Raw genomic sequence first — 13409 nt, forward strand, 5'->3', positions numbered from 1 at the left:
ACCTCAACAAAGGTACGTACTACCCAGGACCACATATTGCTCAAGAATTATTGAAGTTTTTTGAAGATAACTTCAATACAAAATAAGTTTAGCAATTTCTTGGGATAATTAATTATCTCAGGGATTTTGTCCCAAACATTGCAAAGCTCATGATTCCTTTGCAATCCATGCTAAAGAAGAATCCCCCACTTTGGGGAAAAACCCAGACTAAAGCAGTTGATGAGCTTAAGGAGATTATGCAGGATCTCCCATCATTGCAAATACCATTAACAATAAAAAGAATTCTTCAAACTGACGCCAGTGATGAATACTAGGTAGCCATCTTGTTCGAAGAAATTAATGGTAAGAGACACCTTTGTGCTCATAAAAGTGGAAAGTTTTCTCTAGCTGAAATGCATTACAATTCCACTTTCAAAGAAATCTTAGCAATAAAGAATGGAATCAAAAAATTTAAGTTTCATCTCATCGGCCATCACTTCCTGGTAGAATTAGACATTGCATCTTTCCCTCAGATGACCAAGTTTAAACAAAAGCAGATTCCGAATTCCCAACTACTTCGATGGGCTGAATGGTTCTCAAAATACTCCTTTGAAACCAAACATATTCTTGGAAAGAAGAATGTGCTTGCTGACTTCTTATCAAGACCAAAAGCACCAGCCGAAATCAACATGTACATCAAGAGGCCTGTTTTTCATATGCTCAATTATGGAGTGAAATACAAGATTGAGAAGATCAAAGATTTGCAAAGCTAGAAATATCCCCAGGAGATTATTCAGCAAATTCAGAATGACAACCTCACTGAGAACTTGGAGAATCTCATGTGGCAAAACCACACGGACCTATTCAGATTCAATGGAGGTTCGATTCTTCCACAAGAGTAACAATAGTGCGGGAGTCTTTTGTATTTAAATTCTACCCAAACCATTTTTCTACCCAAGTTAATAATGACTTCGGTCTTTAAAGGGGCAATTAGGTTCAGGTTGACTCTTGCTTTGCCTACCTTGTAATTGCTATTTCCTTTGGCTTCTAATTTCATCTCCATGACTTCTCCAATTTTCGATGCCACATCCTTTACAACTTCGTGAGTAACTCAACCAAATAAGAGACCATAAAGGTGTACCCAAAAAACACAATGGGTAAACTCATAGCATAATTTAGGAATATCTGGAAGACATTGCTACAAAACTAAAAGATTGCTGGAAAATGACCACGGCCCTAAGTTTAGAACCCTCTATTTATCAGCTTCGAGGCAAAGGAAAACGAGAAAAACCCTAGCTCTAATAAGGTGCATTCCACATTTCAGTCTTCCAAGCTCTCTACATAGTATTAAGGAAAGCTTGAAAATTCACATTTGGCTTAGAGTATAGCTTCCCAAACAAAGTCAGCTTGCATTCATTTAGTTTTTCTTTAGAAATACCATCTCGCACATCAACAATATCATCTTCGGACCACAAATTGTCAAGACTTTTGCATAGTGCTGCCATTCTTCTTTCTTCATCATGCTCATGATCCATTTCGATTTCTCTTGTACAGGACAATAAAGAGAATAACAATCCACAACTATTGTCCGAGAAAATTATAGTAAGAAGATTACCCTAATGAGGAGGATTTGCAATGCTGAGCCCTGGAGAACACACACTCTTTGGCGTAGCAATAGGTAGCTTGAAGGGAGCTCTTACAATGTTATCGGGTTGTTAGATTGAAGCACCAAATGAGGTGGTCAAAGGGTGGGATTTGTGATGGAAGAAAAGTGATAGAGACTTGAAAAATTAGAATGAGTAAAAGGAAATGCCAGATGGGTGGAAAGTCGATTTGGGTATTAGGGTTTTGTGGGTATTCTTCAATCTAAAATGAAAGACAGGTATGGTGGAGATGGGAAACGCCAAACGGGTGGAATGTTGATTTAGGTATTAGGGTTTTGTGGGTTTTCTTCAATCCGGGATGAAAGATAAGAAAGGTGAAGAACAGAAGCGCTAGATGGGTGGAAGAGGTTGCTAGGGAGGATTAAACATGTTAGTATGGGGAGATTTCGAGGTTAATAGTAGAGGAGCAACCATTTCTACACCGGAGGTAGAGAAAGCTACAAAGGCGGTAGAGAGGAAGCTACATAGGCGATAGAGAGGAACAATTGACCACAGGGCTTGACATTGGAGAGAATATTTTTTCAATGCCCTGATAGAATGACAAAATGGACATTGAAAATGTTGGGTCTTACGTGGGCCTTGTGAGATCTGACAACTCAAATCTGACTTAGGATGCCTATCAAGTTGGTGTAAAAACTGCCCCAATTCCTAATTATGGTAATGTGTCATCCGCGTTGAGGAGGAGGAGAATTTAGATCACCATTACTCTCCAACTAAACATGGCATCATGGTAAGAAATGAAATAAGGTGTTAAAAGAAGAATAGAAAGGGATCTCGTCCACTTCCCTATAGCTTTTGTTAACAAAATATTATGTGAGATACATGGTTAGTATAAAAGAGTTTTTACACAATTAATCACGGAGTAGAAACTTTCATCTATTAATAGAATAACTACATATACTAAAATTAAAAAAAATTAAACATGTTAGCACCCAAACCCTGCTCGTGTAACTATTTTTTTTTACACTATTATGGTACGTTTGGTAACCATTATGTTTTCGGGAACAATTTCTTATTAGAAATTATTCTTTTTGATTTTGTTCCCAAGAACAATTTTTAAGCATTTTAAGCCGTTTGGTAATTATCCAAAATTTTTATTCTCGGAATAGAATTGCGTTTGGTTCTATTATGAAAATTTATAATCCAAATCATTTTTTAAGTAATTTTATTACTTTTTTCTTCTTTTCATTTTTTTCTTTTCTTTCTCTTCTTCTTCAAGGTCTACTGGTCGCCGACCTTGGGATGACCAGCAACCGGCCAAACGAGGGCCGGCGATCTCACCGGAGCGTCACTAGCCCTTGGCGAGGCTGTGCCTCACCAGCCAAGCCTCACCGACAGCTGGGCGAGGCTCGGCTGTGCCTTGGCTGGGCGAGCGACCTCGCCCAAATCTAGCGAGGCTGAGCTCACCCAACTACCGGTGAGGCTTGACCTCGCTAGGCTACTGCAAGGTCGGCCTCGCCTTGGCCCAATGACGCCAACCTCATGGTGGCCTGACGAGGTTGATCCCCACTGGCGGCTGGGTGAGGCTCGTCAATGACCGAGGGAGGCCTGCCTGGCCACCGGCAAGGCTTGCCAGGCCTTGCCGAACCTCGCCTTGGCTTGGTGAGCCTCTAGCTAGCTCGCCAAACCTTGCCAACCGGTTGCTAGTGACCGGCGACGGTGGCGGCTGTAGTTGAAGAAGAAGAGAGAGGGAAGAAGAACAATCAGAAAGAAGAGAAAAGAGAAAAATAGGTTGGCTTGATTCTAGAATTGTTCTCAGAAACAAAAAATCAACTTTTTTTCTACTCCTCGATTATGTTCCAAATCTACTTCCAAGAATAAAAAAATAGAAATTTGTTCTCGGAAACAAAAAATTTATCAAACAAATTTATGTTCCAAATCTATTCTCGGGAACAAAAAAATATAAATTTTCACTGTTGGCTGGTTGCCAAATGCGCCCTTAGTATACTGAATAAAAGTCTTTACTTATCCGACTAATCCTAAGACATTTGACCCAGCAGCCCAAACAAAATGCTTCCAATCTAGCCAACGGTTCATAAATATTTATGGGCCTCATCCTGTTGGCCCACGAAACTTTTCGGCCCGATCCAATCTGCCACGAAGAGGAATCTTGGCAAGCCGAAATAGGGAAGAAGTTGAATCGAGGTAACAGATGCGACTTCGAATTTCATATTCCAAGTACTCCAAATAGTTCAAGTCATCATTCGTAGTCCTGATTTTGTTAAATCAGAATTATTCATTAGTATACAACATGAGTATATATAATTAATGACTCGAAATGATAGGCAATAAATTATAATTTACAAAAAAATGTTTAACATTAAGTTTTGAATGGATAAAGAAGAAAGAGAGTGAAAAATTAGAAATGTAAGTAACCATAATTGAGATTTGCAGTAATTTTGTGGATAACAAATTTTTATTTTTCCTTTTTCTAAATCAATTGACATAAGATTTCTAGGACGAAGACAAATTTTCATCGCCGTTGATTAGCTATGGCGACAGGAATTTTCAATATAAAAGATTATCTAGAGGCTTTCAACCTAAATTGTCGCTAGAATGCCTCATTTGAGTCTTACTTGTTATAAGTGTAAGTCATAATCAAATGCCATAACGCGAAGAACAAACTCGCAATTCTCTAGCTTGTAAAATATCTTTCTTTTGCTAAAAGTGGAATGCCCGATATTAATTGAGCGCCCGATTAGATCCTCACTATATACGATATCCATCAGTCCCACAACGGCTGGTTAATTACCAAGGCATACAAGCCCATGGTCTTAGGTGAAAAAGCCCAAGAGAATGCGCATTGGTGATTTGGACATAAGACTTAGGCCCTATTTGTTTGTATTTCTTTTTTTCTGTTTATGAACAAAAATTCCCTTTTTTTTGTTTCTAACAAAAAAAGAATATAAACGCGTTTGTTTGTATTTTTTTCAAATCTATTTTTTGTTCTAGGGAACACATTTGAAACAAAAATAAGAAACAAAAAAAAAAAAAATTGTTTATTGTTTCAAACAATTTTTAAGAACAAATTTTCTATCTCATATTTTTTCTCTCTTTTTTTCTTCTTTTTTCTTTTTTTTGGTTGGCCAATCGCCGGAGGGCCTTGGCGTCACCAGCCCCGGTGGGCCGAGCTCGCCTAGCCACCGCGAGGCTCGGAGTTGCTTAGGGCCACCGCCGAGCGGCCGATGGCCGGACGAGCTTAGCCTCGCCTAGGGCGGCGAGCCTCGGCGGCCAAAACAAGAAAAAAAAGAAAAAAAAAAAAAATAAAAAGAAAGAAAAAAAGGAAAAATAAAATAAAATATTAAAAATTAAAAGAAACAAAAAAAAAACACAAATTTACTAAACATGTTTTGGTTCTTTTTTATTCCCAAACAAGTTTACCAAATGTGTTTTTTAGTCAAAAATTGTCCTTGAAATAGAAATAATTTTTTTTTTTTTATTTCTATTCCCTAAACATTTTTTAATAAAACACAAACAAACGCATCCTTAAGTGAAAAAGACAAACACGCAATAACTTGAATAACTCCTTAAGTTAAATGGAAAATATCCTTAATATGTCGCTTACCGGCGGTCGATTCAAATCTCCTCGTCCACAAAAATCCCCATTCGTTCCCTTATAAAGCATCAAATCTTCAAAACATATGATCCCTTTAAAAAAATTTAAAAGTTTGTTTTCTTTTATAATTGTTTCCTTTTACACCTAAGGTCGGTGGTTCACCTATATAAATATTCAATCTGATAAATGTTATCGATGTATGTCAGGGAAGAAAAGGAATGATTAGTCACCTCCAGCCCAATTCCACTAAAACAGGTCCTAATTGGTAAGTACCGACTTTGTCAATCTGTCCACACTAATGAGGAATAATACTAAGATTCCTCGTACCTGGTCACGCTAGTCTAAAATATAGCCGACCATCTAATGTCAATCTGATGACCAAGAGATTCCACTTCCAATTTTGGGGAAGGGCAAAAGCTGAGTTGGCACTCACTATGAAAAATACCATATTAAGATGGTAGACAAATTTCTTGAGGAGATAGATGTGAGATTTGAATTTTGCATGTATTTTCTTCCAAGAATATGTGAACTAGTGATTAATTTACTTCTTATATGACGATGACGCGTACCGTGACAATATGTATTTGCATGTTGACTAAGTTTCAGCTTAAGCAATGAAGTTACGTGGATAACAATATGTTAAATATTTTAAGGATTACTACAGAGGTTTGGTCGTAGATGACTTGTAGTTGTTTACGGTTAAGTTCTTCTCATAACTAGTTATATCAACATAAGAAAGAAGAAGAGCCTCAAGCTTTTTACAACTTTTTATGCTACAGACACTCCTTATCACGCTGATTGACGACAACATCCCTGGGTTTCACTTGAAAATGTTTTTAGAACTATAAAAAATTTCGATTGTAATTCTGCCCGCACAACCAAGACTAGGTTAGTTGTGGGGCTCACCTCTTGATTTATTATTATTATTATTATTATTATTATTATTATTATTATTATTTATTATTATTATCATTATTATTATTATTATTTTTTCTTTTCTTTTGTTTGGTTTTGAATTTATTAAACGACAAATTTACTCTTGGCCCTCTAACAAAGAACTTTTCTTCTTTTTTTTTTTAAACTCTTGGTGCTTCTTCCATACCCATTATATTTCTATTTTTCCTTCATAACTGCTTTCTTCTGTACTTATCCCCAATTATTAACTTGCGTGAAGATCTTCTGAGCAAGAAGTAATCAGATGTACTTGCTAAGTATTCCATGTGTTCAAGGCAAAGATAATACTCCATAGAATAATAATTTAAAGAGCTTTTTTCTTGGTATTTGCATGATAATAATGGATGCTTCAAATTTTTATTGTAATTAACTTGGTCAATCTTCCGGAGGTTTGGCAATGGAGCACACAGGAGAGAGGGAGACTGACGTTAGGTCTATCCTAGGAGAGATCGGTGGGCATGGAGTTTTTCTTGAATGGGGTAATTTGAGAAAGAAATCGACAATTTAATAAACTTTTATGTGGGTGAGAGATACAACTCGAAATTGAATGTAAAGAGCGACAATGATAATCATACGTTTTGAAATGTGAGGAGGTACTTGATAAGAGAAAATACAATTTGGAAATGGTTCTTGCAAATTTTTTTCAATAAAAATATAAATGCGAATAAAAACAAACATGTTAAAAAGTTTAGAGGGACGATAACGTGTGTGTGTGTGTGTGTGTGTCTACTTTATGAGTGGATTGGTATTGCAATGTCCACATCATGCACTTTCATTTGAATATTATAATCGACATGAATGGACCGAAGAAAAAGATAATAAAAAAACACCCCATCGAGCCTCTCACCTCCATAAGTCCGGTGTCAGATGAAACACGAAAACATACAATAAAATGAAACCTTCACAAGTCCAGCACTTCCCCGGTCATTCATTCCACTTTTGCATGCTGGCAATTTCGATGGAATAACTCCTTTATCTTTTCTTTATTTGACATTTTTCAATCATGGTTTGGGTCAACACAAGGTCGCGGAAAGTATATTGCCTTTCAACCTTTAGAAATATATTAAGTAATTGAAAAAAAAGAAAAAGAAAGGAATATCGATTATTTTCTTCGCTAGTGCAATCACGTGAAACATAATATCCCCCCACCATCATCTCCAGATTTCCCCATCCCTGTCCATCAAATTCCTCGTTGAAGAAGCAGAAGAAGAAGCGTCATACCTCAACAGCATCCACAGAGAAAGAGAGAGAGAGATGGAGCCACCTCCGACCCAGAACATTAGCAAGAATTACTCAGTGACAGAGGACGGACAGGACAAAGCCATCAACGAGTGGTAACTATGAATTTTCTTTCTTTTTTTTTTCCTTTCGGGTCTTGTGGAGTTCTTATTCTAGAAAAGTTGGGTCCCTTTCTGTCTCTCAAATTTTCGAAACGTTGCGGTTTGGTTGATCTTGGGATGCAGTTGCTCCTGCTGCTTTGACTGTTCGGACAGCTGCCTCGATTACATCTTCTGCAACCTTTGCTAGCGGGCTCGAGGCGACTGATATGGAAGACTTACCATTCGTTCTGATCTACGGTTTCTCTAAATTAGCAAAAGAATTGTAGAACTCGCTGAGAGAGAAATGTGTTGCTAGTTATTGGGTTCCCTCTCTCTGAACTGTTCTGTGATGTTTGTGCAGCACTGGATTTCAGTTAGAGATTAAATTTTTTTCCTGGCTTGTTATCTGATGCAAGAAAATCTCTGTTCTGTGATCTCGTGTTTGAGATGGCTCTAGTCCAGGATGGCTTTCATATTAACATGAGAATAAAAGTCAATACTAAAGGTTAAGGTCCGATAATCTGTGAGTCCGGATTACAATTTCCTGTGCTCTGCATCACCTGTGCTTCGAGCCCTTTTTTCTCTCTCTATCCCGTACTGCTTCTAGGAGAAACGTTTGAGTTGATTGTCTGGTGATAGACATCTGATAAAATTGTAACGACAGAGAGAAGATTAGAATGATGCACACTAAGGAAGCTTTGAGTTCATTGATGAGATCTTCTAGCTCTGTTACCTTACCGGTAGGCAGTTAGTGGTAACTCTAATGTCGCATGACTCGTACCAAATGGTATCAGAGCTTGCAATTGCTTCTTGAACAGGGCTACTTGAGAAATTTGATATTTATAGGCCAAGCTAGATGACGGGCAGAGTGCAAAGATGACATCTGATTTCGTGGCAGCGTCAATATAGTTCAGTCTCCTTAAAAGACCTAAAGTTACCTACCAGTGTTATCTGCGAGTTAGCGAGTTAGGTTAAATGTCATTGATAAAGTTCGAAGAAATAAAAGCGCTGAAGCCTATTAGAGTTGAATCTAAGACTTGCATATCGGTCTCGCAGCCCTATAAGGGGCCTCTGACTCTGGCTCTTTCTTTTGCTCGGAGTCCAGTGTCCTTTCAATGGCAAAATCATGTATCTGCCATAATAAAGAGGTTACTGAAATATACCGCCTGCCCAACCTTCTAATGGAACTATGCAAGGATCAGAATCGGCGCTTGGCACAAGGATTCATCTACTGCAAGAAAAGAAATTCGAGTTGTTCGAGAATACTAAACATCTTAGGTGATTACCATAAGAAGAGGAAAAGAAAAGTTATAAAGGAAAATGCATATGAAACTAGAGAAACCAGTCCACATAGCACAAAAGAACTTTTAAAGATCTTTTTATGCAATTAAAATGGTCTCAGCAGTTTAGTCCCCATTGCAATTGACAGCAGGTAATTTTGTCAAGGTTTTGCATTTGTGTTGGAGGATTTGGATTTGATCTGCAAAGCACAAACTGAGTGCTGTCGAAGATCCAATTCAATATTGGTCATTCGATGATTAAGTTGATCAGTGAGAATAATGCACCAGCAAAAATCAAGTTGAGTTGGTGAGAGCACACATACCTTCGCGCGCGCACCTTACCAGCATCAAAAGTTCTCAGTGCTAATTCTGTGTCATTCAATGTGACCTTTTGCACTCATCTCAAGTCTTGTGCTAGTTTGATGTCCTAACATCATTGAAGTTGACAGTTCTCGAGTGGATTTGACCATCTAGAGAGCTTGTTGCAACTTTTCTCGGCTTTCCAATGTTTGTCGCACAACCGGGGCCCACATTGAGCCAGCATGGCTTTAAGATCCTATTGATGGCTCTAGGACACGACTGAGTGGCTTCTAGAAATAAGGTAAACCTCATCTGATCCATTCGTTCTCTGTCAAAATGCACTCAATTGAGTGATTCCATTTGTGTTCTAGACACTGGTATATTATGAACTACTGGACAATGGAGCTGCAATAAGTCCGATTCTTATCTAGGGAAGTTAGACGTCCTCGTCCTTCAGTTTCCTTTCTCTCCACAGACAAAAGAGATATGCTGTTTTTTGCTCCATTTTACCATGGCAGGTTATGAATGACAATGATGATTCTGATTATAAGCCTTGCCTTTTTAACCGCTTCTGCACATGAACATCAGTCTTCATGCAGGGCAAAAATCGTGTGCTTGAAATAATTGAGATCCATAGAACAATGTTGAAGCTGCCCCCAAATTCTAGACAAAAACTCATGGAACAACATTGTGCAGGGTCCAATAACATGTCAAAATTGGACTCAGAATAAGGCATTTTCTGAGATCATCTGTTGAAAAATCTATAAAACAACTAGGGATTTTTCATGACCCAATCAAAGAAACTTTATTCCAGCTGGAAGATTTGCAGACTTAGTCATTTTCTACTCATGTAGATGAGTAAAAAGGATTCTTGATTCTTCTTTGTTCCTATCATCATCTCTATCAAGTAATTCTGCATTTTGAAGAGAGGTCAATCTAAATTTGGCCTTCAGAGGCCTTATTCAAATGCTGGCCAGATTGATGCCAAACACCTACTCTTTTGTTGGCTTTAGGAAAAAAATTGACATATCAGAGATTGATGTCGCCGCTTGGACCCCTAATCTGCCCTTGCAGAGCACAACAATTCGCTTTTGCTACCGTATGATACTTGACTTTCAGACCACCATTACTTGCATGGCTGCTGGAGCTTTACTGCTGGTGCATAGTGAATCATTCCACTAAGACACTGCAGATAATCATTCAAGACTTTTGGCAATTTTTAATAGCTATTTGTCGCTATAATATACATGCACCTAGTTACTGACTGATGAAAATGGGTACGTCTCTTTATAGAGCTGATCTTTTTTTCTTCATATGGGAGATTATTTTCAACTTTGAGAGTGAGGTGCACTTTATGGACTAATCACTGTTCTTTCTTGGAAAAATGCATCATTTGCCACTTTCCTATGCCTCTCTCTCTCTCTCTCCCTCTCTCTCCCCATTAACCAGAATTGTGGAATTGCACCGAACTCAGACAAACGTGACGTCTAATAATGGCCCTTCCACTCGCTGATGTGGTTAGCTCCCAATTTGACACTCAGTTCCTACTGATCTGTGTTAGCTCTTCTTGTATAAATTGCTTGTGCTGATCCGAGGTCTCTACCACTTGTCACACAAACCAGTAACAAAATAGCTGTGGTTGTTTGTTGCGAAGATATGAAGTACAGCTCTAAATTTTCATGGTTTCCATGTTTCTGCATCCTGTTCTGCAGCCTTTTCGTTTCCTCTCAGCTCGATTATAAGTTCTATGACGACTCTTGTCCCAATCTGACGAAACTTGTCCGGTACGGCGTTTGGTCGGCTATGGCGAACGAGACCAGGATGGCTGCGTCTATCTTGCGCCTACATTTCCACGATTGTCTTGTCAATGTAATTGAAACTCTTCGATTGCTTCCCCTGGGTGGTGTCAATTGGCACATCTGAAACTTTCTTTTTTTTGGTAACTTGGACTAAAGTTTAAATTGGTTTGTGTGTGACAAACATCATAAGATTTAGACAGCTACATTTTTGGAAGCCTCGATTGAGCGTGCTGAAAGATTAAAAAATGCTTTAAGCTATACCGTTACTGATGAACCAAATTGCAAACTCTCCTGTAAACATCTTTTCTTTTTTGCATGGTCAGGGATGTGAGGGCTCGGTCCTGCTAGATGATACAAGCACAATAAAGGGAGAGAAGAATGCATTTGCCAATCGGAATTCAGCGAGAGGTTTCGAGGTCATTGATGCCATCAAGGCGAATGTGGAAAAAGCATGCCCGGCCATGGTTTCTTGTGCTGATATTCTCACTCTAGCCGCAAGAGAAGCTGTTTATTTGGTAATCAACTCTGCTGTTGTGTATCCGCTCTTCATGAGAACAGCTAGCTTCGCCTTTCGACCAGCTCATTCTGACTCTCTGTCACTAAACGAACGTGCATTTGCACTTTCTTTTTTCTTTTATATCTTTTAGACAGGAGGGCAATTTTATGCAGTGCCCTTGGGGCGCCGAGACGGTTTAAGTTCGAGCGATAGCGCCGCCAACGAGCAGCTACCTTCACCCTTGGAGCCCCTGGAAAACATCACTGCCAAGTTCACCTCTAAGGGCCTTGACATGAAGGATGTGGTAGTGCTTTCAGGTTCATATCTATCTCTACAACTACCAACTAATATTATTTATCTAGGTAAGATGATAAGACCAATTTGCGCTCTTTATTTCGGGATGCGCAGGTGCGCATACAATAGGCTTTGCTCAATGCTTCACGTTCAAGACGAGGCTCTTCAACTTCGGCGGCTCCGGCAAGCCTGACCCAGCACTAGACACATCGTTTCTGCAAAATCTACAAGTGACGTGCCCCAACCAGGACGACTCTGACACCAAGTTGGCTGCTTTAGACACAACATCCGATAAATTCGACAACTATTACTTCAAGAACCTCATCAACAACTCCGGGTTGCTCCAGTCGGACCAAGCCCTCATGGGCGACAACAGAACTGCCGCGGCGGTCATGTACTATAGCAAGTACCCCTTTCTGTTTTGGAGGGATTTCGGAGCGTCGATGGTAAAAATGGCCAATATCGGCGTGCTCACCGGACAGAATGGTCAGATTAGGAAGAACTGTAGGGCGGTGAACTAGAAGCCTTAAGCATGCAAGGACAAGAACTAGCTGAAGGTAGGTCGAAGTTATTCGCAAGTGTGAAACTACAGTTTCTGTAGATTAATCAACTGTATTGTGCAATTAGTGTGGCGTAATCAGTGGCACGACGAGCAACTTTATGCAATCCGACTAAATAATCTCGGATGTACGAGACTACTTCGATGTTAAAAATGGAAAGGAAAATCTCATAGACGTCGACTGCGATCCATCATTCTCTTTGTCCAATAAATAGTTTACAGACTGACCGAGCCGACAACTTGAACTGTCGGCATCAGATTCATACGAAGGCATTCCTGAAAACTCCAATCTTCAAGGAAGACCAAATTTCATTCGCACACAAAACTAAGAAAGGCATTAACATTTGCACTGCTAATAATTTTCGGCCAACCTCCAGTCCTTGTGAACCCAGAAAGGACCATATAGATATGTACAAGGAATTGAACTGGGAAGAAGCGGTATCGTATCACTAAATAAGATTGCTGCAATGATTCGAACTACTTGCTTCCTTCAAAAGGCAAAAGATCTCCTCCGGGAGCAGTTCCGACAACCAGCATTAAACTGAGAGGGAGATTTGCTGCTTGTTTCAGGGCATTACGAACTAATTTTATACCAGTTCAAAGCGAGCACTACCTGAACCATGGCCGGCGAGTAGTTTGGATTCAGACTAGCCTGCAAGATCTTCAACTCCAATAACCCTGATCACCTCTAATGGAAAACACACTAGTCCTAATGAACTGGCTTGACCTGAGGACCGCATCTGACTTAGAACTGCTAGCCAAAAGTGCTACAACGCAAGCGCGACCGACACTGCAGCGCCAACATCTTGAAGTGTATTGATCCATCACTAGCATTGTAATGTGAATCACGGCCAAATTACCGGCAGCACGAGGCAGCGGGAAAGATCGCAGCTTAGCTATTATGAGCCAGAGCGAGACGGACAACATTCACCCGATGACCAGCAGTCAAAAAAACAACTGTAGCATCGAGAAATCAGCCAGCGAAAGCCAAACATAAACCACAAAACAGACGATGTCCGCATTGATTTACAAAGGGCAAATGCATTTATTACTTTCGGTCCAAAATCAGCCGAAGATTTTCGCGATACTTTTCGCAAGAAACTTTCTTATTTTATGAAAAATCGACGACCGCTTCTTCTCCTTCTTCTTCCTCCTCGCCGCCTTTCTCTTGCCATCGCTTCCCGTCCGTCCCGACTGCCGTCCTCTTCC

At 39.5% G+C, this 13409-nt stretch overlaps 1 protein-coding gene and 1 long non-coding RNA gene across 2 annotated transcripts; both read left to right on the plus strand.

Annotated features, from left to right (window-relative positions):
* Positions 1 to 7104: 7104 nt before the first annotated feature.
* On the plus strand, positions 7105 to 7906 carry LOC104457264. Its single transcript, XR_727486.3, has 2 exons — positions 7105 to 7487; positions 7617 to 7906. It is a non-coding gene; the product is annotated as an uncharacterized LOC104457264 (long non-coding RNA).
* Positions 7907 to 10632: 2726 nt separating this feature from the next.
* On the plus strand, positions 10633 to 12394 carry LOC104457265 (peroxidase 10-like). The gene is made up of 4 exons (XM_010072201.3): positions 10633 to 10921; positions 11175 to 11366; positions 11499 to 11664; positions 11756 to 12394. Exons 1-4 carry the CDS (start codon positions 10709 to 10711, stop codon positions 12160 to 12162), a joined length of 978 nt encoding a protein of 325 aa, XP_010070503.2. The 5' UTR covers positions 10633 to 10708; the 3' UTR covers positions 12163 to 12394.
* The last annotated feature ends 1015 nt before the right edge of the window (positions 12395 to 13409 follow it).

This window comes from Eucalyptus grandis, chromosome 8 (genome assembly GCF_016545825.1).
Source record: "Eucalyptus grandis isolate ANBG69807.140 chromosome 8, ASM1654582v1, whole genome shotgun sequence".
NCBI classification, from domain to species: Eukaryota; Viridiplantae; Streptophyta; class Magnoliopsida; order Myrtales; family Myrtaceae; genus Eucalyptus; species Eucalyptus grandis.

Coding starts and splice junctions, on each gene's coding strand:
- LOC104457265 (XM_010072201.3), top strand. CDS start 10,709: ATGAAGTACAGCTCTAAATTTTCATGGTTTCCATGTTTCTGCATCCTG. Junction 11,367..11,498: donor CAAGAGAAGCTGTTTATTTG/GTAATCAACTCT, acceptor TATATCTTTTAG/ACAGGAGGGCAATTTTATGC. Junction 11,665..11,755: donor GGATGTGGTAGTGCTTTCAG/GTTCATATCTAT, acceptor CGGGATGCGCAG/GTGCGCATACAATAGGCTTT.